Here is a 27576-nt window from a genome sequence, read left to right as displayed (position 1 = left end):
CTGGCGTCAGTTCGTGACGACGACCTGGGTCAGCTGTGAAGTATTGGCGCTGTTGACACATTCGACCAAAGACTGAGACCTGAAAGAGGCTGTAAAGCACGTTCATCTGTCCTCTCATGGTTTGTTAGGCCGAGCGGAACCCCGCATGGTTCAACCTTGCTTCGCTGGTTGCTGGTTGCAGTCCAGCGTGCTAGGTAGCACCCGAGGTGCAAGGTACGGGTACTAGCTTCTGTCCCCATAAGCCATGGTGCAACAAAGGGAAGAAACGTGCCGTCTGACGTGATACCACAGGTAGACTTGATCACGCTGACTTGCTTCAAGCGTGGGTACTTCTGATGGATGCCTTGATTCGCATGAGCCTCACCCTGTTGTGCAAACTAAACGATGAATCAGGCTTTAGTTTAGGTGGATGCTGTCAAGTTCCCATGATGCTGTAGCTGTTCAGACCCGTTGGGTGCTTGATTTATCATGGTATTGCAGTATTCCTACAAGCACCCCTTATATAATACTACCACTACTAGTAGATGACCGGGAACCGGGTTGATACGTTATTTGTCGTTGCCTATTCATATTTTGAGGTCGCACCATGTACCCCATTTGTCCTATCCAAAACCCAATTGTGACAACGCCCTCCAAATGCTCCAATGATGTACAAAAGAACGGTACAATTACAAAGTAGCTGAAAATTACAATCGCAGAAAGACAGTGTCATCATGATTGCTTAATGACACGATACGCATCCGAGACGAGTTTCTGTCCGTGCTGCTTCTCGCAACTTCTAAGACTTGTTTGCAAACCAAATACAAGAAAAGTAATTCGCTAGAGTATGCATGAATGAAACATGCGGAGACCGACATGTCACGGCAGCAAGTGTTAAGCTGAACATGTTCACGCTTTATCCGAACCTCAAGGCTCCGATGCAAGCTACGAGCATCTGATGCATCTATGCTTGCTGTGTATACCGAAAATACAACGCGTGCCTGGTAGCTGTATTGGCTACGCCGTCAGTTTACACTGTTGAGCGATAACTAGCTTGTAAGCTGACCAACAACACCAAACAGCAGCTGGTCATCGGTCTTGTACATGGCGTCGTCGTTTGCAAAGGAAGTCTGGAGACTGTTGTTGGTTCTCCAGAAGTTTCCATGGCTGCTGTACCTGACGTTTTGTCCTTCTTGAGCGGCCATTTCGGTAAGTTGCTTGATACGATGTGACACTGTCTTCTGTTGCGTTTTTGCCGATGACCAAAAGCTTGCCAGTTCATCGATGCAAGAAAGGGAGGTGCTCAGTGTCTCAATCAACTTTGGCAGAGTCGAGAAGAGACCCGCAGAGGTAAGGACATCGACAGAAAGCATGAGCGCATAACCAGGAAATGGTGTTGAGAACAAAAACTCGGATGCTGCGGCCGCTGGAAGACGCTGCTGACGATTGACCTTGGCTATTGAGTGCATCATGGAGAGGAAATTGGAGGCCATAAAGAAGGCCTGCTTGAGGTTCCGGCATATTTTGTCTGCTGGCAATGCATTGATGCGGACGTGCCGGTTCAATCGAATCGTTGTTGCACAATAAAGAGCATGTATCGATACGAAGGTACCTGCATATCCTTCAATGATACTTGTATCGAGATTTTGCATAGTATAACGCAGGTGTTCGGGAAGCATGGCATGCCAGGCATCCAGTTTCTCGTAAGTCTTTGCGTAGAAGGTTTCGTAATGCCGTTCATATCCAGTGTCGGGTCGCCGAGCAGCTCGACCAGTGAAGGTCAGCACCTCTCCCCACAGCGTTGAGATCAGACACAAGTGTGCCATAGGACCCAAGATGGTGATAGGTGCCCCTCTTCCACTGAGAAGCTCCTCGCTAAAGAATGGCGCGTCGGATGGAGTCGACGACTCGTACATCCTGTCCAAACATGGGAGCCGAACAAAGGCGTCTTCCATACTGAAAACGAACAAAGTCCCCCCAAAAAAGCCGTTGTATCGCTGTGGGGATGTCAAGTCAACGGGTGCCGGGTCCTTGATGATGTCGTAACTTACATCCATCAGTAATCCAGACCAGAAGGTACGTCGGCAGCATTCTTCAAAGGTCTGGCGATCGAAACCGTAGTCAAGGTTGGCATTACTGTCCGCGAGATCTTTGATGCCATCTTCTGTGTTGAGCTTCAGTGCGCTGATGGCTCGTAGGCCAGCTCCGCAGTAGTCCCATGCCTCTTGTGACTTGCCTTTGGCGAAAAAATACAACGCAAGCATCAACCGCGTCTGGCATAGCTGTAGACTGAATTTCCCGAAGCGTTTTTCAGCCGCATACGAAGCAACAGAAACAAATCTCTTGCCTAGCGATCTTCTCTCTGGATCCACTGCAAAAGCGGATCCCATTGCCAGGATCGAGTAGAGGAGCATCAAGTGGTCTTGACTCTTATCGCGGCTTGTCTCCACCCATGTAAGGAATGCCCGACGCGGAAACATGCTGTATGTTGCGCGGCCAGCATGGCGAAAATAGAGCTCCAGCAAATCCATCGTGAGCCTGGGATCAGTTTCAAAAGGATCCTGTTCCCATTGAAGTGCAAGGGGATCAGAGTACGAGCCGCGTCCAAAGTCCTCCATGACATGTTCGTTTGCAGAGCCACTCCAATCTGAGTCGTACGAATGTACCGACATGTCTCTCTTGTTCCCAATGGCAGTTGATCGAATTTTCCGTGGCCGGTAAGGAGTACTAATGTTCCAAGGATCAACGGCGGATTTGGTTGGTTCTCGTGGTTCTCCAATCGCTCTGGCTCTCTCGGTAGCCACTGAAGGACTAAGCACTTCAGATGATGGGTGCTTATATAGCGGAGCGGAACCTGAGGGAGACGTCTCGCCGGATACATTGTTCTGGTTAATTCCACTGCCGAGGGTCAACATTTGTCAACAAGTGATACACGCTTTAATGCTTCGGCACCCAAATTAATGCGTGGTCTCGCTCCACAATAAAAAGACATGATATAGTCTGAACGGAAAAAAGGCCACTTACCCTCGACACACTCTTTGCGACTTTGCGCATTGGTGACATTTGGGATACCCCGGCTCACACTTGATCTTCTTCTCGCGACACGTCAAGCAGGCCTGTGCAAGGCGTTTTCGAGGTTTGCCTGCTTTGGTGATGCCCCACGAGGGGTTGACTGCCTCACCATCTATAATGGCACGGCAATAGGTGCCATCTTCATAGACGTAACAAAGACCTTCGCCCGGGATGTCACGCTGGCCAACACATCGGGAAGATTGTATCGGTGCTCTTGAGGAGCCGTCTAGTCGTCGCATTCTCACAGGCCTGCTCGGATCGAATCCTAGTTCCTGTTGGCCCATGATTGAGCCGGCAGAATCAGACGCCAGTGAAGGCTGCCGGTGCCCGTTGCCAGGCAAGTCATGCTGCGAAGGATGTACAAAACTTTCGCGGCGTTGGAGCTCTAGTCGACCAATACCGAATCCGGAGCTGGATGTTGACGAGGCAGTAGACGGAGTAGCGGCTGTGGCCGGAAGCGACTGGCGATGGTGATAGAGCGACTGTGAGCCCACGGCATTGTGCTCTGGGTAACCATGGAAGTGGCTATCGTGTTCGTGTCGCCGTTTCAACGTCGGACTGGAAGATCCGTAACGTCCGCCCTGTGTATATGGGTGCTGAGTGCCAGACGCACTCAATGGTGGTGGATCGGAGGACTTCTTGTCGAGTAGCTCTGGCTCCAAGAGCGTACGGAGACTCGGCAGTTGCTGGGCATTGCTCTGGTTGCCACTGGAATCGACAGGACGAACTTGGTGGCCTGGTGCAATAATTTCTGGTCGAGAGGCTGAAGCATGGTGTGGCGGGTAGGAAACGTAGGACGGTGGAGGACCTGAGTGTGAGGGTATACGAGCCGGACGACTCATGTTGAGGAGCATAGTAGGTGATGGAGATTGTGATGTTCGGCGATTGAAACGGGATAACCTCCACGGTGCACCCTCTCAGTCGGCCACATGAAGGTTTCTGGGACAGCAGGAGCTTGGAACCACCTGAACCCTCGAAAGACAAAGGCAATGCCTGAGCTGTGACACTGATGCAAATAGGGCATCAGCTAATGATCGTCTGGTCGTGCGTACAAGGGTATGGGAGGGGGCGAAATGGGAAAGGCTGCCAACGAACAAGAGTGTGATTGCGCGTGGGCTAGCCTGCACCGGAATATTTGCTGCGGGCTATTGCAGTCTGGAAGAAATATGCCAAAAGAACCAACAGTCCGTGCAGGGTTGACGCCTGGAGATGAAGCACAGCTCTCTCCGGCTTCTTATGAATTACAACCGAAACATAAAGGCAGCCAGTGCATGGGAGAAAGGGTATGTAGGTAGGGGCAAGACGGGACGAACTTACAGCCGCAGGGTTTATGACATGCGGCGCAGGCACCTTGTGAGCGCAATCGACACCGAGCACGCAGCGGACAATGCTTGGACTGCCTGGTCGCGAAGGCAAAGGACAATAGCAATAAATACGATAATACCGGGTAACAGAGGTGGAGGTGGGCGGACGACAGCGGGACCTGTGCTCGGCCAGTCAAGAGCTTACCAGGACGCCCTTGTAAGAAGAGGTTCCGAAGGGAAGCGACCGCGGCTTCAAAATAGGCCAGCTATCATGCCAGTGGCGTGCAGTGACGGACCGCCAGGGACATGGTCGTGGAGCTCTTCGCTGTTTGAGACCCGAAGATGCTAGGACAAACCGGGGTAGTGGACAAGCCAGCCGGAATATTGGCTGCAGCTATCGAGTCGATACCGTCTGGGGACAGGGTAGCGTGGTGAGAGCGATGCAGACGGATGCACGTTACTGCAGTTATGGATGGCGCGTGGGCGATGTGAGCCCCAGATCGTACCAACACGGCACTGGCCAACCGCAGCTACCGCTAATGACCTGTGCAGATCATGCAGCATGGGAACGGAATGCAGTGAACATGTCCTTGCTATTCTGCCGCCAAAGTTTGGGACCTGGCGTTAGGTTCTGGGGCGGTTCTGTCCAATGAGGGCTGCGTGGGTTGGGGCCAAGGACCAGATGTAGCGAAGGAGCGCAGCCATGGGAAAGGATGAGATGCACTGGCTGCAGAAGAGGAGGACAAGGCAAAGGCGGACGGGCGGCCGTCAAGAACAAGGGCAAACAAGAGGGCCCAGCGGGTGTCGGCCGTCGGCCCTGTATTGCCAGCAGCCCAGAGCCATGGGCGTGCAAACTTGAAGAAGCTGGCGTGCCTTGGGTGCTGTCAGCTGGGGAGGAGACGTCGGTGGCCGTGCTAAAGCGGCGGCTGAGGCCAATCGGAATGGCCTCACAGCAGCCGTTGAGCGGCCGATGGAGCCCATCTCGATTGTTGCGCATCCCGGATCCCCCCTAACGCCTCTGGCTTTGCTTGCATGAAGCCATCTTGACCCGCGCCGAACGGCTCGACGTCTTTGGCTCCGTTTCGTCCAAGCCGGCTTTTGCTGGGGCGCTGGGCGGCGTAGATAATTCACAGCAAGCCCCGGAGGAAGCCCTTGATGGCTTGACACATGGTAGCATGCTGTCACAGAGTACCGCTCCGTCAATGAGCGTGCGTAAGTACCTACGCCGTGCAGGTGGGTGAGGCTGCTGTAATGTCGATCTAGGGACGGGTGTCGTGGCCCACTCGGCCTGTGATGACGCCTACATGCTGAGGACCAAGTACAAGACTCTCGCGCGCTCGCACCGTGGATTTGGAGACAACAGACCGACACCGAGAAAGCCAGGTACAGGCGGATCGCCGTTGAGTGTGGCCCGAAGCGAGACGGCTTGCGAGTCATTGGCGATGCTGGGGTAGCAGCAGTAGTAGGAGTGGCTGTACATATACGGTACGTACAGACAGCATAATGCTCTGCTCTGGGAATAGGACGTCCGCTTAGTACGTGCATCCACATGAGCGTCGCCGGGAGTGAGTGCCCCGGTCACATGGCCGCTAGCGGCTTGCTTACGCGACTAGCGAGTGCATGCCAAGCTAGCCTCGAATCTCTGCAGCCGCGACCCGGTGTGGCATGCGCAACAACACCAACACCACCACCATCACCCCAACCCCCGTCGTCGCCTTCCTGTTCGCATCTTCGCCGCCACAGCGCGCATGAAGCATACATAAATCCTGACGTAGCAAATTATCTCATCGCGCCCGAGCGCACAGTGAACAATTGCCATGGCCCCTGAGCACGGCGACAAGGACGAGGCGCCCAAGTCTCCGCCAGCTGCTGCTGCTGCTACCACGTCGCCCCGTGACGGCCGCTCCAGTACCCCAGAGGCTGCCAACGTGGTCGCATCCAACCGCGACGGAAGCTACGCGCCGGCTGCTGAGGCTCCGCTTCCCTATGACGACAGCGCGCCTCCGCTCCCAGACGAGCCCGTTCCTGATGCCGAAGACGATGGCTGGGAGAGCAAGTGGGACTACAACGCTGGCGCTTGGTACTTTTATAATCGCAAGACGGGTGTCTCGCAGTGGGAGAACCCCCGCGTACCAGAGGCTACCACGTATACATATGGCTCGTACGACAGGTTTGCTAACTATCATCGTCTTCGTTTGTCTTTCCTAGCCTAATACGTGAACTCGACAGAAACCATGCCAGCAGCTCATCCGCCATAGCCTCAACCGCTGGCGCGCCTGGAACTAGTTCTCCTCCCCGGCGCAAGTGGGGTGGATACAATCCCGCAATCCATGGCAGCTACGATCCTAACGCAGACTACGCCAGGGAGGCCACCAAGGAAGAGGAAGAAGCAGAGGCAGCGGCGGCAGCAGCCGCCGCTGCCACTCTCAACGCACCATACGGCGCGGGACGTGACTACTCCGCTACTGCTCAATTTAACCGCTTCACTGGCAAGTTCCAACAAGCTGGCCAAGGACCGGAGCTTCACAACGACGAAAATAAAAGCAAGAGGCAAATGTATGCCTTTTTCGACGTAGATGCCGCTGCAAACAGCCACGACGGCCGCAGTCTCAAGGCAGAGCGCCGCGCAAAAACTCTCTCCAAGAAGCAACTCAAGGAATACAACGAGAGGCGCAAGGAGAAGAAAGAAGAGAAGCGCAAAGCCTGGCTCCGCTCCGACTGAACCCATGGGCGGTAAGGCAAGAAAAAAGACGACAAAGTCAATACGTCCACTAATGCGACCTAGGCATGGGCAGCAGCGCCATTGACGTGATCAAGTTGCATTCATCTTCCCAGGTAGGGCCTGACACTTGCTTGGTCTTTGTACCTTTGATTCATGGATATGACACGTTTTTCTGGAAGAAAGCCTACGCTACGTTTGAAGTTGTTTGTTTAGCGTCGCGCCACCAACGATATACATACTGCACGGGCACGCCCATGCTCTCAGCGTTTGCTCGAGCATGTGATGACAGATCACAGCAATCCCATTCCTTATTCTTTGGTCTAGAGGTGTCTATAGAGCCATTGGGAGGAGCAAGAGGCCCGAGCTGCAACTCATGTCAAAGACCCAAAAGCGGTCTTGTTTGTTGTAGTGCTTATCCTAGAGTAGGATGCAATGACAATCCGTCTACCACGCCCTCGGTCTAGAATCTCTCTTTCTCTGTCCATCTTCCGCACGCATAGTCGTCAATCTTCCCTACTAGCACCACGGCTTTGATCATGTGCGACGCAGACGCGGTCGTGCTAACTGCAGATCATGCCATGCAGTGATACGCTTGCTGCACCGGCGTTCCGTCATACTCAGCATATACGCTTCCTTGCAAACGGGCAGATCGTAAGCAAAGCGCCTTGATTGCCGGCAACGGTTTTCGGCTGCTCAACCATCCTTTGTCATATTGTCCTGGGTATTCAAGTGCTCCATTTGTTGCCGGGCGTTCTCCACCGCTGATCCATCTGTCGTCTGCTGTGGGGATGTCTTGTCGCCCCCTGCACTGCCCACATCGGCACCGTCCATATCCTCGTCAGCACTCTCTTCGGCTGACCCCTCGCCCATCTGGCCGATGCCCTTTTCTAGTTCTTCAACGGCGCCAAGCAGCCAGTCAACTACGTCGTTCTTGTCGTTAATTTCCGCCTCGTACACGGCGTCGTGGCCTGCTCGGTTGACAATGGTAACATCGGCACCTGCATTTATGAGAAGTTTGACGCTTTCAAGGTGGCCATTCAGCGCTGCCCAGTGAAGAGGGGTGTTGCCTGCTTCGTTGACGGCATTAAGAAACTCTGGGCGAGGCTTGTCCGTGCTGGTCGACAAGATCAATTTGATGACGTCTAGGCAAAAAAAAATGTCAGATTTGGCAGTGTAGTATCAGCGCTCTGGGACGGTACCATTGTGGCCATTGGCAGCAGCATAATGCAGTGCGCTGTTCTTAGAATACGGATCGGTGGCCGCGGTCAGTAATTCGGCCTTGGACTGCTTAGCCTTGGCTGACAGTTCGGAAAGAAACGAATCGAGCTCAGATGCCTCATTTGTGCGCGCGAGGTAGAGGATGTCGTCTATGGTGTCCTCATCTAGGCCTGCCATGTTTGCTGTGCGTTGCGTTTGGATGTGTCTGCTCGATAATTCTGTGCAAACAATTTTTTTGGGCAGGGTTCGCCGAAGGAGGAAGGCGGGGGCGGGGTATGAGACGCTAGTCCTGATGCGTCTCGGCGTCTTTTCTAGTCAGGCAGGCTGAACTGACGCTGCACCTCCTCACCCTCTCACATCCCCCCTGCCGGTCCATGTTGCATGCACGCTACGCTTCTCGGCCATACACATACAGCCAGCACCTCCGACCTGTCGTTGTTCTTTCGTCAGCATAAAGTCATTTTGATGCAGCACCCCTGACTGCAGATCGCGCATCCTTGATGAACGAGCACTGCAATCAATCTGTCGAAGCGCTAGAGAAGGTAAGCCCTGTACCATGTATGGCGTGCAGATTGACGGCCCAGCAATCATGCCGCCCACTTTGGTGGCTGAAACGAGCCAGTAGCCGCACCCGTATCCACAGTCTTGAGAGCCGCTGTCTCTTCGAGCACACGCAAGGTCAATCCTGGCATGTTTCGCCCTTGCGTTGACTGTCAACTCTGCCACAACGGAGCATACTGAGTTTGTCTGTTTCCCCGGTTAAACATGGAGTCTCTGCAGCCCTGGTTTAGACATCTTGCATTGTTGAGGTGCAAGACCAACACAACGAATATACATACAAGCAAAGTACCCTTCGCTTGCCCTTCAGCTCCCATAAAACCCGTATTCGCTCAATCAAAACATTTCTAGGCCTACGCCAGAGTGCATCGCCGACGGACATGCTTAGGACTAACTGTGCAGCCAGAATCCTTCATTCAACAAATCCAGGGTATGTCGCTTGACGGTTGAACGGGGGTCTCAGGCCACCTCACTGCCGTTCCGCTGACCCTTGTCAGGTAATAGATTGGCACAAGAGTTTCGATCCATGAACCTGGTCCGCCCGCAAAGATCCGAGATCATAACGGGCCTAGGTACATTGCGTGCCTCGGTGCGAGCATCGTCACACCAACCCCTGCTGCTTTCCCTTCCATATCACAATGTTCGCCAACGGTTCCACGCACATGAGCGATCGGCCCTCGGTGCTGATATGGTACTAATCTAGCACAAACTTCTACATGCTTAATGCTACTTGTCCCGTGCTTTGATGTGTCAAATCGTACAAGCACTACTAACTTCCAGTAAGCTTGGATCGACACGGACGTTAATATCGACCTAAATGAAATGGGTATATTGTCCGTCGGATGACAACCGAGCCCAGTTTAACACACCAGTAACAATACAGGAGGCCAGTCTGCAGGTACGCTGTGTTTCTCAAGGCGCTCCTGTCGGCTCTTGTCCATAAAGCTGTTGGCTGTGTCTCTTTCCACGGATGGATGATGTTCCGTTGCTCAAAGCTTCCACTCTAGAGTACTAGCGTACAACATGCGAAGCAGCAGTCGTGTCCTCCGATTGATAACACGCAACCATCCAACTCTACTAGATTTGATCAATTACACCTTCACTAGACTGAAACAGTACAGATCCTCCATGGAAATTCACGTACGGCTCGCATTCGTACTTGGAGTCCGATGAAGCTTTTTGCGCACACATCACCACAGATGGGAATACACACTCCTTGCCAATGCATCCCCCTCCGACGCTGCGGCAATGTACAAGGGTCTTTCCGTCAATCCTACAGGACAAGTCGGTGTATGTATGTATATACTTGTACCAGGGCAATCTACGTTACATTTCCAAGGTACCGCACGTGGCAGCGTCCGACCGAGTCAACCTCGATAGGACAACCAATATTCTTACGGTGTTTGCCAACGCTACTTTAGCACACCATCATTGCTTGCTGTGCCACCGACGCTTGCAAAGCTAATTTGCTTTTACCTTTCTTCGATGCACACTAAGATACCCCGCGCGTACTCGGACGGCACGGCTAGGCCAGTGCAAGGGTCTTCTTGTATGGGACACAAAGGCGGTATTGGAAGCCGAGTCGACAAGTATTGCTTTTTGCGGTAATGTACCGAATGTCTACTAACCGATTGCCTTGTTGAGCGTATTACATTCGAAGGAGTGGACGCCGTACGACACAGCCGGTTGGACCTTCCTGCTACGCCGTGTGGCTGCATTTGGACCAACATTTGTCACGCGAGTGCGGTTGTTCGAATGAATAAACTTGGCAGAGAGGGATCTCCCAGCTCGTGTACGCATCTCTCATACGTCGGTTGTGAGGTGGCGGAAGCATCGGGTCAGCGCTACATTGACGTCGCATGAGAGCCAATGCATGACATCGTGTTATACGTCGGCAAAGCATCTGAATTCCCCATGAAGGCTTTGTAGGTACGTAGGGTTAGCAAAAGCCGTCGATCTACGTGATAAGGGCGGCTCCGAGCATCCCTAGCTGCTGCTGCTGCGCTTTGACAAGCAAGGGTAATGGGTGCCTAAAATTGCTCCCTGTGCCTGCGCGCCGCCTCGAGGCGGACCGGCAGCTGGTGTTGGCGTCTAGACAGGGAGTAGGTTCACGAGGCCTTTGCTCTTGAGGATTCACATGTCAAATCTCAAACAAGCAGTGTCGCCCCTTCGAGACCCCCCGAAGCGGGCCATGTACATGCGGGAAGATCCTGACAGAGTTCTTTAATTATTTGCCAACCGAAGCAGGCAACGGAACAAATTGGCATCTGCCGAGCTCCCCCATGAACATTTGTTCCCGTCCGTCACATCTTACCGTCCGAGCTTTTTGACAAACCCTCGCTAGAAATATAAATTTTTCCCTATTTTTCCGGCTGCAGAAAACGAAAGGGACAAGGGAAGGAGAGGCTAAAGTACACGCTCCACCTTCCCGATCGTTTCTGGAAGCCCCCGTGTGTGCGTTGGTTTGTTTAGAAAAAAAGCCCCGAGCGGGAAGGCGGACCTTGTACATAATTTTTTGTGTGTTGGTGCTTCTCGAACGTCTATTTGTAGGTCATGACTTATACTATACCACATTGATCCTTGCTCTGTTAAGTTCACTCCCCTCTTCCTGCCGGCTTGGCGTTGGGTTGGGTTGCTATTCAGGCAGAATATAAGGAGTTTACCGTCATGTATGATGGGAGATACAATGCTGATTGAATTTATTCGGCGACCGTTGTTTTAGGGCAACGATAAGGAACAACGGACTGTTGCGTGAAACAGTGGGGGTGGGTGGGTGGGTGGGGGCGAAGCGGGTAAGACTGTCAATGTGTGTACGCGGCAAACATGGTTAAAATATGGGAAATTTTTACTGCGATATTTTAACCTATTTTGCCTATCTCTTCTTCTTCTTTCTCTATCTGTCTATATTTTAGCGGTCATTGTGGACCCCCCCCGGGACAGCAGCCAATTTGGCAAATACGAAGGGGTGTCACGAAAAACGTATGAAAAGTCACGTTTATGAATAACGGGGGGAGGGCTTGGGGGGAGGGCCGTTAGCAAAACTTTAAAAAAAGGAACCCTTGGAAATGAGTAGGTATCGTCATTGTCGTCCTATTTTTTTTGTTTTTGAAACCTCTTGTTTGCTAGCTACTTTTACTTACGTATTCTGATTCTGTGTGTCTGTGTGAGAGAAAGAGAGTCCGGCATTTGAACAACGCTTACCCGCTAGCTCGCCTACATAGCTAGGTAACTAAGCCATCATGCGGGCTTTTTCTTGTGTTGCTACTATACATAGTTTGTTATCTGGATTCAAGGGGGGCCTTGTTAATATCGAAATGTTATGTGTAGGCTAGATAATGGGACAAGCATGTTTCCGTTCTGCTTGAGATGAAAAGTTATGACATGTAGAATTCCTTTGTAGTATACATTGCGAAAACGTGTACTTTTTTTCTCTGACGTACAGTACATGTCACATCGCGTAAGATACCGTTGCACATAGTATATTGATGTATATCTGTCGACAAGTATACGTATATGTAAGGTAAGGGAGGGGGGTTTTTGAAAGCGGGTAAATACGAGGTGCAGGTTTTTCTTAGGGCTCTTGGGAAGTATATGGACGTGCGTTATGTAGGGTTGTACGTAAGTACTCTAGGGTTTGTGTAGGTAGATGACATGTTTTAGTGGGACCCGGGTTAGGCTGGGATGATGACGCACTTCGTGTTCGTTTTGGTAATTTTGACAATGGGAGGGGTTGTTGGGTGGCACTGGTCGTTTTGTGCACTTTGGGCGCCGAGGCGCCGAGGCGCCGAGGGGAGAGGGAGCGGTGTGATGAGAAGTTGGGGGATGAGTGGGTTTGGGGGGAAAGAGGGGAGATGTGATGTTGGGTTTGTTGCTCTTTTGCCGGTCTTCTGGATCGTATGTAGTTACATTGATTTTTGCACACGGAGAACCTGGAGTTGGAAAGAGAAGTCAGTGGCACTGTGTTTAGTTTAGAATGTGTTGTTCAACGATACCGTATACGTGGCAAAGGTACTGGGATACAAGTCCTTGCAATGTTCTTTCTCCTCATGTGTCTTCTTTAACACTGACTCTACTAATGTATACCACAAGTCTGTGTGACCAAAAACAAGAGAACAGACAGATACCAGAAGTGAGTGGCTGTAAAGAAAATGTAGCGAGTACAACCCGGGTATCGTCAGATCCTGTAATGTGTAGATGTGTATGCGAATACAACTCCTGTCACAATAGAAGAAAACAGGAGTGCGCCCACTGGGTACGCAGAAGGAAAGTGATGCAACAATATGCTAGAGGGGCAGATTCCTGTGATATTTTGTATTCGCTGTCTCTACTGTTACCTCCAAAACTCTCCTTATACGGATGCGGATACGGAACTATTCGTGCACAGCCTACTGGTATCCTATGTACTGGGACGATACCAGGAAAGCATCAGAAGCAATGAAATGAAATCAAGAAGCAGACTATTCGTCATGGTATGTGGCGGTAATAGTACATGGAAGACAAGAACAGTATAAAGTGTGAAGAAAAGAGGTGAACTCTCACGCCCAGGGCACCTCGTAAGTGCCCCCATGTGCCCCCACTTTTTGTTCAAAGAGGAAGAGAATATGAAAACGCCAAAATCACTCGTATCAGACACAAACCGCGTTCGTAGAAAATAGACAAGAGAAGAGAAAAAAGGCCCGTCTACTCCATATAGCAAAGAGCGATAAACAAGGAAGAAAAGACAGACAGCTTACTCTTCAATCAGTGCACCCAGAATCAAACTCTGAATGACAAACTCTGCACAAGTGATCCTAACGGGCTTTCCATTAACATCTCCCTTGACGAAGAGTTCTTCTTGGACTTCACCATCACCATCTCTCTTCCTCTTCTTGCCCCCCTTCTTAGACTTGCCACTTACAGCCGCAGGTTTCTCTGTACCGAGTAACGCAGCCGCAGCCTCGGTGACACCGTGTTCGTCATTGTCTACATAAACCCAGTCCCAATTGCCATTGGCAAGCATGTCTGACGCAGCTGCTACATCAGCGCAGCGACCGACGTTTGCAGAGCCGAGGGCATGTGAGAGAAAGAAGAATGGTTGGCGTTTCTCGATTGCCTTTTTTGATTTTCCGGTTATTAGAAGGACATTTTGGTCACGTAGAAGCAGGTCGCGGCCTTGGATTATCTGCGCAAAAGTGGTATCCTCGCTGGCTGGATCATAATAGGGGGCCATTGTGCGTGAGCGAATGACGCCGTTTGGATCGAGAAACTTTGAGACACCGGCAGGCAAGAGGTAACGTGTAAAAGGGGCAGCGCGAGAAGCGTTGAGCGAGTCGTGAATCCAACGAACATGCAAACACGGAACGTTGAGGGCGAGAGCTTGGATGTACTTTGTACTGCGAGAGTGGGCATCCGAAATAAGTGCAACAAAACCTAGGTCCTTGTATGCCTGCTTGAGTACCAGACCATTAGATCCCTCGAAAGTAGAACTTGTTCTCTGGTGGTTTCCAGAAGATGGCGGGACCTCCTCTGACTCATAGTCAAAGAGTTCGTGAAAGCCATGCTCTAGTACCTGGCCATTGTTGCTTTTGATAAGTCTGGTAACGCTGTCCTTGTCCACATCCGCTGTCGTGGAAGTGATTACAAAAGCCATGTTTGAGAACACACCGCTGCTAGATCGGGCTGTCGAAGCTACAGAAGCAGCTCGCGTGGTAACATCTTTCAGAAAAGATAACACTGCCGTTCCGCGCCGAGTAAATGAAGGAGTAGTCAAAGGGTCTGCAATAGGAGTGCCTATGTATGAGACTGATTTGGTTGGCGAGATCATCGATGATAATGCAAAGGATCGATCGCGAAGTCGCTTACAGAGCGAAGCGGTCAGGTAGATGCTTGCCATGGGTACTGAGATGTGTGCAGATGGTTGAAGTGCTTTGGCCTGTGGTAAACTCTCCCTTGGTCTCTCTTCCAGGACGACAGTCGTGTGCCCACGCTGATCAGTAGTTGGAAACTCCTCGCCACCAGGATCATTGATCCTGTCTTTGAAGCCCACCACAATGTACGTATTTTTCTTCATACCTGGCTCATCCACCTTGACCTGGTCACCCTTGCGAAGTTCTAGTGCTCTTACATGTGCCGCGTCCATGTATGTGATGTTACCGTCGTCATAACGGATCTGAAGCTGGCGAGCTGTTGCACGACCAACACACGTAGCAGGATAATAGTGGCTTCCCGGCCAGCATGCAAAAACCCTATTCGGCACAATAATTTTAGGTGGAGTCGTACTTCTCTGGGATAGATCTACGTCCATTTTCTCAGGATTGGCCGGCTGGGGAGCAGAACTAAGAGGCATAACTGTTTGGCTGCCGACATCATCCATGTCCACATCCGTTGGCTGCTTCGCGATAGCTTCGCGAGATTTGGTAGGCGTAACTGGGCTGCTAGTCCGAGCACAGGCAGATCCTCCTGATCTTGTAGGCAGCTGTACAGGTGAAGACATGGTTCGTAAGAGCTCTTTTGAAACCGATTTCAATGCACCTTGTCGTTGATTACGAGGCTTGGAGGGCTTGGGTAGAACTTTGGACTTCAATGAGGTCGTTCGCGTATAGGAAGGTCGCGCTTCTCCTCTTGTATCGACCGTTGCAAGCGCATTCTGTTCTTCAGGCTTGTGAGTCGGTATGACTGACGGGATCTCCTCGAGTGCTAGCTGAATTTGGTCGAGACGAGGCGATGGAGGAGGATCCGAAAGCGATTCTGTATCAGTCATCGCTCTTGGCGAATCCCGGAAGGCTTTACGTTTGGCAGTATATGCGACCCTGCGCCGCTTCGCAGATGGCGCAGCTGGTGAAGACCGTTGCATGAAGACATCGCCGTCATCATCCTCCAGCCCGCTCAGTCTAGGCATCTCCACATCTTCTTCATTTGCTGAATGCTGAGTCTCGGGAAGATTGTAGATATCGTCCAAACACCGGATGCGGTCACCTTCTAGAATTGCATCGCTTCCGTTGTCCTTGGAACTGATGGGTGCTGGCAGATTGGAAGGAGATCCGTCACGGTCTTCTCTAGCCGTCTGAAGAAGGTCTGTACCCTTCGTTTCGTTCTCAACAACAGTGTCGTCCTCTGCAACTTCTTCTAAGTTCTGGACCGCGAAGAACGAGGGTTGCGTTTCCTCAAGTGCGTCTGTTTCTGGAATTGTATTCTGGCGCTGCATCCGTGGTGGTCCGAGTTGTTTGTTATTGGGCACGTTGTGTCCAAGGTTCAAAGCCTCGGATACTTGGTCAGTTTCCACGTATGTTTCTGCCGGCTTGATAAAGCCCAGCTCTTCCTTTTCTGAATACACCACTTGATCTCCAACGATGTTGTCTTCGCCTACAAGCCCTTGCTTCGCTAGAGGCAGATCATCTTCTTCATCCATGGCCGTACCCTCATCAATTGTTGGGGACAACAAACCTTCTTGCTCTCCAACTCCCTCTACATATTCATCGTACGTATGTTCATCGTATTCCACATCTCCATCTCCAGTCTCGGCATCACCAGGGGGCAGAAGTGGCGGGCTGCTGGGTACCCGCTCTTCGCCCTCGGGTGTCACGTCGTCTTCAGCGCCACTCGACTTGGGTGGCATTAGAGGTACAGAAGATGAAATGACCTGGCTTGTATATCCTGTCTTGGTAGCCATGGTCGTCTGGTTGATGCTGTATTGGTTTGTTGATGGTGATGAAGGAAAGCGTAGCGATTTTGGTCGTGGGACGCTATCAAAATCCGCAGTAACATCTGGCTGAGAGTCCATCACGGCCACTGATTCTCTGCTGCTTGGCGGTTGGAATGATTGATGGAGACTGTGCAGCAATCCGATTTCTTGTGGTTGGTGTTCTCGATGCATCAATGAAGCTTGTGTATTTGGTTGAGAGGAGGCCCGTGAAAGTGGGCCTGAGGGAGTCCAGTGAGGATGCGAAGAGGTTTTTGGAACTTGCACGTTATGATCGTTACTGTTATGTCTCCCCGCAGTCCGTGCGGTATCAGGCACCTGCTGTGATGATTCATCGGCGGGGTCTTCTGTGTTTTGTTCATTCGTTCCATTTTCCGTAATAGATTGCGACTGCTCATCCATTGTCACGTCATAGTCCTCCACTCCGCTATGCACTCCGCTTCGCGATGTCTTTGATTTTTCGGGTGACGGATAATCAGTATTCCTTGTGCGCTCCTTGGTCGAGCGCAACAACACAGGGGTTGGCGCTGAGACGCTGGACAGGGACCTGGCGGCCTGGCGATGGGCATGTTCTTTTGCTTTTTTGGCCCGCACTTTGCGAGACAGTTCCTCCCAGCTGTCCTGCTCTACGAGGACTCCATGTTCATCTCCTACAGATAGTTTCCTTCTTTCCTGTGACTGTTTCATTGTGACATACTCGGCACGTGGCTGACTGGAGGATCGTACTACGGGGTCTGATTTCGGTGTCTCGGGTTGGGTTACTTTCATTGGACTCGAGTACGCTGGTATTGGGCTAGAGTGCCGTATATGCGAGAAGTTTGGAGAAGGGCGCGAAAAGATAATGTCGTCAGTTGCACCTCCACCTATTACAGGCGAAGTGGGTGCCTGGGTATTGTTGAAGGCCTGTGTAAGGGAAATGTGCTGTGCAACCCCTTCACCTCCATGGCTCAGCGCTGGAAAGAATAAGTTTGCAGAAGTGCCGGTGCCAGGCGTCGTGTTGGTCCGCAATGCTGAGCTAGGCATTGGACCTGAGCTGCCCCTCGTTCTGCCTGCCAATGCGGGTGTCTGGAATTTGAGCGGACTTGTGGGCGCGAGGCTGTTCTGCGCAAAATCACCCAGTTCATCGGCGTCGAGCACGGTAGGGCTCGTAGGCGTAGGGATGCGCTGGTCCTGGCTCGATGCAACAACGTCCATTTCTTCTGTAGGCGATTCGTCGCCATCATCATCACCATGCTTAACAAACAGCGATTTGGGAATGTCTTTGGCGTCGGTCGTTGAATAGATTCCACTCGTCCATGTCTTGAGCATCTGACTGTCTGGCTGTGTATCCCCTGGCGCATCCGTCATATTGAAGCTGAACATCTTTGGTATCGCCACCGGTTCCTTTGGGTTGTCTGTGCTCGTGGGTGCGCTGTAATGTTTGGGCAGAACGGGCTTCACATGGTTCGCATGGACGGCGCGTCGTGGGGAAGCACCGCGATCGAAGAAGGGTGCGGCGCTGTGGCTGTGGCTGTGGCTATCCGGTGGCTGGCTCTCGGTCGAGGTGGTGAAGAAGAATGGCTTGTCGCTGCAGGCCCGCTGCCGGAGGGCCTGGGAGAGCTGAGATGGATCCTGAAAGTGGCGTCAGTTCAGAGACGTGAATGATCGGCGACCGGGGTTGGATGTCGCGCTATTCATCACTCAATGCATATGCAAGACGGCAGCTCACATCATACAAGTCCTCACCGAGCACCGTGGAGGCCTGTGATTCCTCCATTGCGACGGCGCATCTCAAACCGCGGCTTCAAACGACTATGGTGTTGGTTTCGCCTTTTCCGCTCGGATCCAACCAACACGGTTACGCGCCAATTGGACGATGCACACCCGACACGTAATCACGTGCCGAAGGACTAGCGAAGAGTACAATAGGCTTGCTCCATGCGCAATGTTTAAGTACTGGATTCTAGGTGAATCCAGTTCCTCAACTAACAAAGGAATACAGAAACCAAAACGAAATGTTCTTTGTACTTGCTCGCATGTGGATGCACATGCTATGTTCGATTCAAAATATACATAATACATGTTGGCTTCCCCACTGTTGCCCTAGATGTGCCCCACTCCTATTCCCGTTGTTACTTGATGTCTCCAGACTCCAACTGCCTTTCGCATTCCAACCATCCCGACTTTTTTAATCGACCTTTCTTTTCAAGACCAATTTTGGTCTAAACCAGTCGCAGCTCGTTTATGCCAGGAAAGCATAGTAAAGGGTCGAGACGGCTGTCAATCCAACAACACCCCAGCCGGTACGGATGACCTGCTGGTTCTTGAAGCCAACACCCATATCCCAAGCCAAATGCCTGACACCATTGAGGCAATGGAAGAAGAAGGGGAGTGCGAAGAAAGTCTTAACACCAGCCTTGACCACGGCGGGCCAAGCAGCAACGGCCGCGACCATTGACTGTGTTTCGAGGTGCCATCCAGTGTAGGGCGCAATGAGGTATGCGATTCCGAAGAGGTAAAGAGAGCCAGACAGGGTGAGACCAGTGATACGGTTGAGCCCTGAGGCAATCCAGGTGATTTGGGGCCTGTAGATGGCAAGGTGGGGCGAGACTGGACGGTTGATGCGCTGCTTGGCCAGGATCTCAGCAGCTTGAGACTGGGAAGCATGTTCGGTCGCTGCGAGTCTACATTCTTTTGTTACTATGGGTCTTGGTGTGGATGGGTGGCTGAGAAGAGCTTCGTCGTGGTGCTCTTGCAGGTGCTATGACATACCTCCGCTGAACCATGCGTCCTGCAGGCTGCACCCTCAGGCCTGGCGCAGCTGCGCGTCGCAGGCCGAGCTGGAAAATGCGCTGAGAAGCCATGATGGTGTGTCCCGATAGCAATTGACAGTCGGTCGAGAGGTGGTTGAGGGGTGGATGATGTCGTCGTCAATACACGTGCTACCCTTCGCCAGCCCAAATCTTCCCGATTCCCGAGGTCCCCCGTGTGGCCAATCAACTGGTGCGCATTACGCTGCTTAGTCACTCGCTTCGCGGACACCCGATATTTTCTCGCGTGCGGCTGCCATGCTCTTCTTCTTCTCCAACGAACCTCGATATCGCCGGCAATGAGCGCTTGACGTGCTGAACTGCAGGAGTGACGGCCTACTTTGTCTGCTGGCGTTATGTCAGTGGATGGGGCTTTTGGAGGGATCGGAGAGGGATTGCCTGTATTAATCGCTTGTGCCGACGAAAGCTGTGTCTGCACGAGTTTCATATCAAGGCTACATACTTGCGTCATGTGTTTGTGATGTTGCTGTTTGCTGGAATGGCATTTGGATCGCTGGCTGTGAAGCAACGTGATGCGATGAGTAGTACTGGCATTTTCTGTGCTGAACGTCAGCACGCGCCTACGTCGGTACACCAGCTCACTACCTATGACGATTCCAGGGAACATGTTCATCTAAGATGGGCCTTGTTCTCTCAGTCGAGATACTACAGTTGCGACCCTGAATGACAGGGACTCATGATGTGCACTGGACTTGAGTGAGGCAAAGACCTCGCGCTCGTTGCTGTGAAAATTTCTTCTTGTTACCTTAATCAATCAAACCTCATCTTTCGTGACCATTACACCTTCGCTGCGACCCTGGCAATACCAAATACTTGTTCTGGCTTCGCTCAATATGGCGTCTTTTAGAGAAATCGCCAGTACCGATGCCGGGTTTTCAGCTGGCTCGTACATTTACAAGATCATCTCTACATCGCCACGACAAGACCCTCTTACCTACTCTCTTACCGACCAACTAGCCTTGATATCATCAGACGACTCTCTCCGCTTTCTAACAGCAGATCTACGACCCGATGGTCACGTCGCCAAGGCCCACGACAACATCACGTGCCTAGAACGAGCAAATGATGCGTCCAGCAACGTAGTCGCAACTGCAGGAAGAGATGGATTGGTAAAATTCTGGGACAAGCGAAGCAAGCAAAGAGTTTTGCAAATAGAGAGCCGTTAGTTCTCAACGGTCCAGATTTATGAGGCAGCAGCTGACGGGCGGTACAGCACACAAACTCATCTCAGCACTAGTATGCGATGCCGAGAAGAACTTGGTCGCAGCAGGCATTGAGAACCCAGAAGATGGACCTAACAGCTCTCCAGTTTACATCTGGTATTTTCCCACCATGTCTTCGATCCGTTAGTCCTCAGGTCATACTAAGTAATTCCCAGGGACCAGCGCAATCTCTCAGCACCCTTACGCTCCTACATAGATTCCCACACAGACACCGTGACAAACCTCTCCTTGCACCCTTCCCTTCCAAATCTGCTCCTCTCATCCAGCACAGACGGACTCGTCAACATCTTCGACAGCACCCAGGCAGATGAAGACGACGCCTTGTACCAAGTTATCAATCATGGCTCTGCCATTGCCCACGCAGGCTTCCTATATTCCGGCACAGACATGTACGCCATTGGCACGGACGAAACGGTGAGTTTCTACGCGCTACAGAGCCAGAAAGAGGAGGAAGAGGAGCCAGCGCCCAAGGTATGTGGTGATGTGAGGGAAGAACTGGGCTGCGAGTATGTGATCGATTTGTGTTGGATTGGCGCGCAGCCATGTGTAGCAGCCGGGAAACACAGGTACGTCCTTCTGACAAAAAAACCACTCTACACCCACAATTCCAGGAGCTAAATACCACACAGCAAGAAACAAGCTACTCTCACACCCATCACAAAAGGCACAAACGGCCCCTTGGACTACACCTTCGATCTCACAAACGCCACATCCCTTGCTGGCGCCCACGGCGAAGAAATCGTCCGCGACCTCTTCACCGATATACACGTAAGTCCCACACCACCTTCTTTTCCTTCCTTCAAACTTTCATACACCATCTCCTAACCCCCAAACCCCCAGACACACACCACATACACCTGCGGCGAAGACGGCCAGATCCGCGCATGGAAGACGTCAGACAACGCAGACATGCAAGGTGACGCGGCGGCATCGGCGAAAAAGAAACGCAAGGAGAAGAAGGAAAAGGACAAGGCGAGGTTTAAGCCTTATTAGATAGATTTGTCTATCACTCTCATACAAGTAAAAGGGAGTAAGTCATGTCGCAGCCCAAGGCGTAATCACGCCTCTAAAAACTCCACAAGAAAAGCTAGTTATAGACAAAAAGCGCTATTGCAACCACCAATACAACACCTGCCAGATTGAGGTTATCAGATGGACTGTGAGGTGTCAGTACCGTTATCACCACTTGCAATTAGCAAGGTAAAAAAATCACAATCGATCAAAAGTCCAAAAAAATAATAATAATTCACTGCCCTATGTTAGACAAAAACAGCTCTGTACCCCATCCTCTCATATCCCCTTCACCACCTCAACGTACCCATAGTCACATTACCCCTCACGATGCCAACCGTGGCATTCTTTCCCTGTGAATGACCAAAAGGGGAGACGTATACACTTTCCATTGAATCAAAAAAAAAGATGAGAAAAAAAAGAAGGATCCGTCGAAGGAGAAAAGAAGGAAGAAAAAGAAGATCCGTAATCGACTGCATTAACATTATTACATACTTACTTGACTGCGTTACCAACGTCTACACATCTATTCCTCATCACCATGCTCGCTTTGTACAATACTTTCACCTTCCCACCCCCAAGCCCCCAAATCACCCTCATATCTCTCTCAAAAAATCGCCTCATCTCCAAATCGCTTGGCATACATACCCAGCGCCTTGATAGGGAAGATGAATTTGTAGTTGGGGTAAGAAATCATGCTATTACCCAGATTAGTCTCGCATTCATAACATGAAAGGGGGAGGGGAGAAAGGAAAGAAGAAAAAAACTCACCAAGACTTATTAAACACCCCCTCAATCGCTTCCTGCAACCACTCCCCATTCTCCTGCTGCCTCTGCATAATCAGCTTCACCGCCTTGCGCAAGGGCTCCTTGTCAGGAAACCCAGCCTCAATCATGGCAATAATGACCCACGCAGTCTGCACAACCTGACTCTGAGGATGCTGACGCCAAACACCATCTTCGCAGCTCTTGTACGTCTCGCCCCACCCACCATCAGGCATTTGCTTGTCAAGGAAGAACTGGCAGGCGCGACGTACACGCTCGGAGTTGTCGTATTGCTCCCCAGAGCACTTGAGGGATTCGAGGGCGAACATGCCGGCGTAGGTGAAGCAGATGCCCCAGCTGCCGTACCAGGAGCCATCTGGGCGCTGGGCATCGCGGATGTAGGCTACGGCACGGTCGCGGAAGGCGGAGATTTCGGCGGAGCGATAGTCTGGGTAGTGTTGCTGGAACATGTGCAGGGCGGTTACGACGGCCGTGGTGCATTCGGGGTAGTCGTATTCGATCATGATGCGGCCAAAGACTTCGGCGGCGTTGAGGTGCTCGAGGAGGACACTACCGCGAGTGGGCTCGTACGAGGCGCAGCCGCCAGAGGCGTTTTGCATGGTGAGGAGGACGTCGATGGCGTCTTTCATGCGGCGCTCGTTGATGAGTTGGGGAAATTGGTTGTCCTCTTGCAGAATCAAGACACTCTTGAGTCCTTCTGAAGTGCAGTCGCTGACGGTGTATCCTTGTTTGCGTGTACTGAAGCCCCACGCACCTTTACGCTGTTGGCGGTAACATGCGTGCTGATCTCTGGTTTCTTCAAGAATTTGCTGGTCCTCCAAGAACTCGAGCGATTTCCTTAGCATAGGTTCCCATTTCTTTTCCTTAGACCAGCCACACGATTCGACAGCCTGGATCAAAAATGAAGTGTCCCATGATTGAACACCATTAGTGCCATTCATAAGCATACCTTCGTCCTTGACCCACATGAACTCTGGGAGTGTTTTGAGATGCTCGCGGACAGCATGAGAATCAGGGCCGTCTTTGATGTACGCACACAATGTGTTCATAGGACCGTTAACCGGGCCCAAGTTTGAATAGTCGGTATTCTCATCTTCGGCTTCAATGAGCCAGAGGACATGCTCCTCTGCACGCTTCGCTAATCGCTCAGTGCGAAGGAAAGGCCACCATATGGTAACTACGAACCAGAACAACGCCTTGAGGAAAATAGACTTGGGATGATAATTATCTGTGGGCGAAATCGTGTTCCGATGTGCTCCAAAATTGATGGTGTCGAATGGCTGCATGAGTAGCTCCGCCCTTAATTGGCGGGTGAGATCGTTGAGCGGATACGACCATTTCTTTGCGTAGATATACGACATGGGCAGGAAGACCTGGCGCATGTGAATCCACCACCTCCAGGGCGCAATAGGCACCCAGTCTGGAAGTAACCATAGCTCAGGCGGACATGGGTTGACAATGTCCCAGGACGTCACGCCCAAGACGCTCAGCCAGAACTTGCCCCAGTGTGGCGCGTTGAGCGCGCCACCAAGCTTCCACAGCGTCTCCCGTGCTTTGCGCATTCTTGGGTCTTCGGCATCCACGCCTAGCAGACGGAGCACGGTGTAGTTCATAGACGTTCCAAACACGGTGCTCTCGCCTTCAATGTGTAGTCCCCACCCGCCATCTTCTGGATGTGCTCGCGCAAAGAGGTAGTTTATGATCTCGATTGCGTGAGAGGCTGGGACTGGTGTCTCGGTGACATACCAGACGATGACAAGGCCGGGGAGCAGAAACATTGGGCCACCGTATTCGCAGGCCCAGTTGCCTGGCGGGAGTTGGAGTTGGGAGAAGAAGGAGAGGCCATTATCCGCGGCTTCGAGGGGTGTCCTTGCAGGCTTGAGTTTTGGTTGTTCCTACGCCAGTCAGTTGGGATGGTTGAAACTTTAGTGCAGCCATACCGGGGTGGCTGAAGGAAGGGGATTAAACATACAGTGTCGAGGCCTAGGAAGTACTTATCAGCCGTGCTCTGCGGCCAGGCCTTCATCTCCTCGTCAGTCTGCAGATAATGCCATGTCTGGCATCCACGGTCGTCTTTCAGCCTCCATCTTGTGTAGTCGGTCTTTTCATGGCCATCTTTGTTTTTGGTCACTCCGACTGCATCGTTCAAGATTCTCTGGAGTGCGCCACGCTTCGCAGTGCCATTGGCATGTACCATGGTGTATACTGTTCCGGGAAGCTTATTTGGGGGGCTGGAGGATTATTTCCTCTACACGCAAGGGTGTGGTTGCGGACGCAGTGAATGTCTGTTGCGGTGAGTTACCATGTTCGTACATCTTGGCAGGGACACGCGCCGCGAAAGGCGACGGTACTATTCATCCGCCGGCGAACAACAGCATATTGAAAGCCAAGCAATACGTTCAGGTTGCCCTCACGCCTTCAAAGATGCGCGCCATCATCTCTCTTGTATATTACCAAATCTTGCCTTTTAATCACCATGGAAAAACCTCTCTTTACAAACTTTACCTGGCTCAACCCTGCCCTGGACCCTGATCCTCAGCGCCACCCCCCACCCACGGCCGACCTCCCGCCAACCCAGACAATCGTGATTCAAAACTAATTAATCGCAACCATGGCCAAACCATTCTACCCGACGTCCGTCAGCTTCTTCGTATCAAACAAGCCACGGTTTCACACACTTCATTTCCACTCGCCACCCTTACTTGCACATTGTCGGCTGCGGGCAGACGTCTTGGCAGGTACGCGCGCGACGATCGACTCGGCTCGGGCGAGCCCTAAATGTTGCCACCGCCCCTTTATCCATGCGCCGCAAAGTCGCCGGATGATTTCATTAATAGTTTTGCACGGCAACAATCCACTTCCATTTCCGTGGATGAGTGGGTGCATCGCCGAGGGGATGACGTTAATATGGAAACAAATGACGAAGATAGGTGGGGACGGATCGTATTCTGAGGATGCAAACGGGGCGACGAGCAACCAATAGAATAATGGTATAGTGTTTATGCTTATGTTGTGTGTATGTAGCATGTATGCGTGCAATCAATCAGTCGTTGCCTATGGAGCAAATGCGGCCATGGCGGTTGTGGTGTGGTGTGGTATATACAATGATGTAGTGGTGGTGATGATGAGCGAGCGAACCACCAGGGTGTGCCATATGCGCTGAGTCTCAGCCAAACAGATAAAGGAAAAAAAGTCACCGCTGTGACGATACGAAACCCCATCTTGTAGCTGCGTATCCAAAGCAGAAACAGCCAAAACTCCCAATCCCTTAAATCTGCTTTTGCAGATGCTCCAACAGACAGAAATACAGAAGTAACGGCTAAAGAAAACAAATACTTGACAACTCTGTTGTCCCGAACGAAAGAATAGGAGAAAAAAAAACTGCTGACAATGGTTCGCGTTTGGTGGAATGACCGGCTCTCCTCTAGTATGGTGTACTCATGCGCAAAGCTCAGTATCAGTAGTAAAATCGTTGTTTCGGGTATCGCAGAAAGAATAAACAGCTTCTCGTCCTCACTCGCTAGTCACTGAGGTCTGGGTTTGCGACGAAGAGTCGTGGGCCCATGGTCATAGTCCGCTCATCCACACTGCCTCGCCTGACCAGATCGTCTTTGCTGACCTTCTTGTCTGTGATAATAGGGGCCTTCAAGTGTCCTGGCGCAGGCATCTGACCAACTTCGCCAAAATTGCGCTCTCCGCTGCTCCCACTGCCGGTACTCGTGTTTGTTTTTGTGTGGTGGAAATAGCTAGTGTCGCTAGGCGCGTGGGGGTCATATTCGGCAGGCGAAGGAGTAGGCTCTTCTTTTAGGTCGGCAAGCTCACCGTCAGGAGATGAATTCTGCGGTGGTGTGCTGTTGGAGGATATGCGACCGGTTGGGTTGGCGTAGGATATACGGCGACCTGAACCTAGGGAGCTGCGGCCGGAGCCAGTGCGGTGGTGATACTGCCCGTTCTTCATTGAGCCTGCATCCTCGTCGTCACCCTCGTCTACTTCTGAAGCGCTCAATCGCATTGGAACCCCGGATCCTGCGTAGGTGACTGGAGCGTACAATGATGCTTTTGGCAAGCCGTGATGACGTCCAATCTTGGACCGGACTCCGCCGGTCATGCTCGAGCCTCCCGTAGCACTGCGTGGTGGAGCGTGGTGTGGTCCGCCTGCAACCTCCATGTTTGCTCGCATCTTGGCCTGGCGCTGTTGGGCGAGCATGCGCGGGTCTTCGTACTGGGCGCGATCACACCATACAGTGGCTTTTTGCTTGCGCATCAGGGCAACATATGAGGTGGGCGAATTGCCTCCCGAACGCGTGGACGAAGAGCGGCGAAGAGCGCCGCTGTTGGAGCGGTTGGGGGTGCCGTTGGTAGAGCTGGTGGAGGAGGTGGGAGTGCGGCGGAGGCTGCTTTGGTACTGGGATGGGTATTGCGAATTCATGTTTGCGGTAGTGGGCGAGGGGGTTGGAAATACACCAGAACTGGTTGTTCGTGTCCGTGAATGGCCGAGTTGGTTGTCGTTGTAGGCCTGGGATATGGGTCGCACTGCTACGGCTGGGTTGGTTACGGGTTTGCGGCGCAGAGGGATGGCCCCGTAGGCGGAGGGTTGTGGGGGTTGCGCCATGACGGCCTGCATCTTGGGTTTAGGTAGTACTGTTTGCTCGCTTGCCGACGCGCGTGCGTTGAAACACGAATCAGCGCCCTGACGTCAGGAGTGACTGCGCCCACGGGAAAGCAAAGAAAAAACACAAAGGGCAATATGGTTTTGGCAGCGTCCAAGCGCACGACGGCGAAGAGGAGCCGGCGTTTATTTTGTAGCTGGCAATGGCGATATGGCGGATGTGGTGGCTTAGCGCCCCGCTTGCAGCAGCGTGGGATGCAGCCTTGCCGTTGCAGGGGAACCGGCTTCCCAGTGCTTCCGGGCGACGGACGATCTGAGGAGATTTACGGCGGGGGCAATGGGGGAAATACGTAGAAATTAGTGATGCTGATGGGATACGGCCGTCAGACGGAGCAGCGGCCACGAGCAAGACCAGGTAGACGGCGACGCTTGACAGCGGGGAAATTTGTCAAATCACCCCGCGGCGGAATTGAGACGAGTGAGGCTGAGGGGTGCAGCGATTTGGACGAGGCCCAGTCGAGGCAGTGGCGGCGCGAGGGAGCTACTAGAAATGGTTACTAGAGTACCAAAGCACGACAGGAAGAAGGAAACAAAAGTCGGGCCAAT

The 27576-nt window shown here is 52.0% G+C and overlaps 10 protein-coding genes across 10 annotated transcripts; 3 read left to right on the top strand and 7 right to left on the bottom strand.

The window, feature by feature from the left end:
* Nucleotides 1–1028: 1028 nt before the first annotated feature.
* COCCADRAFT_86876 (uncharacterized protein) lies at nt 1029–3893 on the bottom strand (the record flags this gene model as incomplete). The annotated part of the gene is made up of 2 exons (XM_007710610.1): nt 1029–2877; nt 3004–3893. 2 exons carry the CDS (start codon nt 3891–3893, stop codon nt 1029–1031), a joined length of 2739 nt encoding a protein of 912 aa, XP_007708800.1.
* A 1086-nt stretch (nt 3894–4979) lies between these two features.
* COCCADRAFT_33794 (uncharacterized protein) lies at nt 4980–5835 on the bottom strand (the record flags this gene model as incomplete). The annotated part of the gene is made up of 3 exons (XM_007710569.1): nt 4980–5078; nt 5211–5643; nt 5678–5835. The coding sequence occupies 3 exons, from the start codon at nt 5833–5835 to the stop codon at nt 4980–4982; spliced, it is 690 nt and encodes a 229-aa protein (XP_007708759.1).
* Nucleotides 5836–6229: 394 nt separating this feature from the next.
* On the top strand, nt 6230–7065 carry COCCADRAFT_79528 (uncharacterized protein; the record flags this gene model as incomplete). The annotated part of the gene is made up of 2 exons (XM_007710609.1): nt 6230–6552; nt 6585–7065. Coding segments are annotated over 2 exons (804 nt in total), but the record flags the coding sequence as incomplete, so codon positions are not given.
* Nucleotides 7066–7770: 705 nt separating this feature from the next.
* Nucleotides 7771–8472, bottom strand: COCCADRAFT_33792 (uncharacterized protein; the record flags this gene model as incomplete). Its single annotated transcript, XM_007710568.1, has 2 exons — nt 7771–8219; nt 8277–8472. 2 exons carry the CDS (start codon nt 8470–8472, stop codon nt 7771–7773), a joined length of 645 nt encoding a protein of 214 aa, XP_007708758.1.
* A 6716-nt stretch (nt 8473–15188) lies between these two features.
* Nucleotides 15189–15374, top strand: COCCADRAFT_86952 (uncharacterized protein; the record flags this gene model as incomplete). The annotated part of the gene is made up of 1 exon (XM_007710608.1): nt 15189–15374. A coding segment is annotated over one exon (186 nt), but the record flags the coding sequence as incomplete, so codon positions are not given.
* Nucleotides 15375–18322: 2948 nt separating this feature from the next.
* On the bottom strand, nt 18323–18592 carry COCCADRAFT_86812 (uncharacterized protein; the record flags this gene model as incomplete). The annotated part of the gene is made up of 1 exon (XM_007710607.1): nt 18323–18592. One exon carries the CDS (start codon nt 18590–18592, stop codon nt 18323–18325), a length of 270 nt encoding a protein of 89 aa, XP_007708797.1.
* Nucleotides 18593–18752: 160 nt separating this feature from the next.
* Nucleotides 18753–19374, bottom strand: COCCADRAFT_23401 (uncharacterized protein; the record flags this gene model as incomplete). The annotated part of the gene is made up of 2 exons (XM_007710544.1): nt 18753–19194; nt 19283–19374. 2 exons carry the CDS (start codon nt 19372–19374, stop codon nt 18753–18755), a joined length of 534 nt encoding a protein of 177 aa, XP_007708734.1.
* Nucleotides 19375–20174: 800 nt separating this feature from the next.
* COCCADRAFT_23400 (uncharacterized protein) lies at nt 20175–21557 on the top strand (the record flags this gene model as incomplete). Its single annotated transcript, XM_007710543.1, has 5 exons — nt 20175–20502; nt 20555–20660; nt 20720–21130; nt 21194–21332; nt 21405–21557. 5 exons carry the CDS (start codon nt 20175–20177, stop codon nt 21555–21557), a joined length of 1137 nt encoding a protein of 378 aa, XP_007708733.1.
* A 625-nt stretch (nt 21558–22182) lies between these two features.
* On the bottom strand, nt 22183–24558 carry COCCADRAFT_86820 (uncharacterized protein; the record flags this gene model as incomplete). Its single annotated transcript, XM_007710606.1, has 3 exons — nt 22183–22273; nt 22347–24256; nt 24334–24558. The coding sequence occupies 3 exons, from the start codon at nt 24556–24558 to the stop codon at nt 22183–22185; spliced, it is 2226 nt and encodes a 741-aa protein (XP_007708796.1).
* A 1323-nt stretch (nt 24559–25881) lies between these two features.
* Nucleotides 25882–26985, bottom strand: COCCADRAFT_23398 (uncharacterized protein; the record flags this gene model as incomplete). The annotated part of the gene is made up of 1 exon (XM_007710542.1): nt 25882–26985. One exon carries the CDS (start codon nt 26983–26985, stop codon nt 25882–25884), a length of 1104 nt encoding a protein of 367 aa, XP_007708732.1.
* Nucleotides 26986–27576: the final 591 nt, after the last annotated feature.

The sequence above is a fragment of the Bipolaris zeicola genome (genome assembly GCF_000523435.1).
Source record: "Bipolaris zeicola 26-R-13 unplaced genomic scaffold scaffold_19, whole genome shotgun sequence".
NCBI lineage: Eukaryota > Fungi > Ascomycota > Dothideomycetes > Pleosporales > Pleosporaceae > Bipolaris > Bipolaris zeicola.
This window is presented reverse-complemented; position numbering and strand designations above follow the sequence as displayed.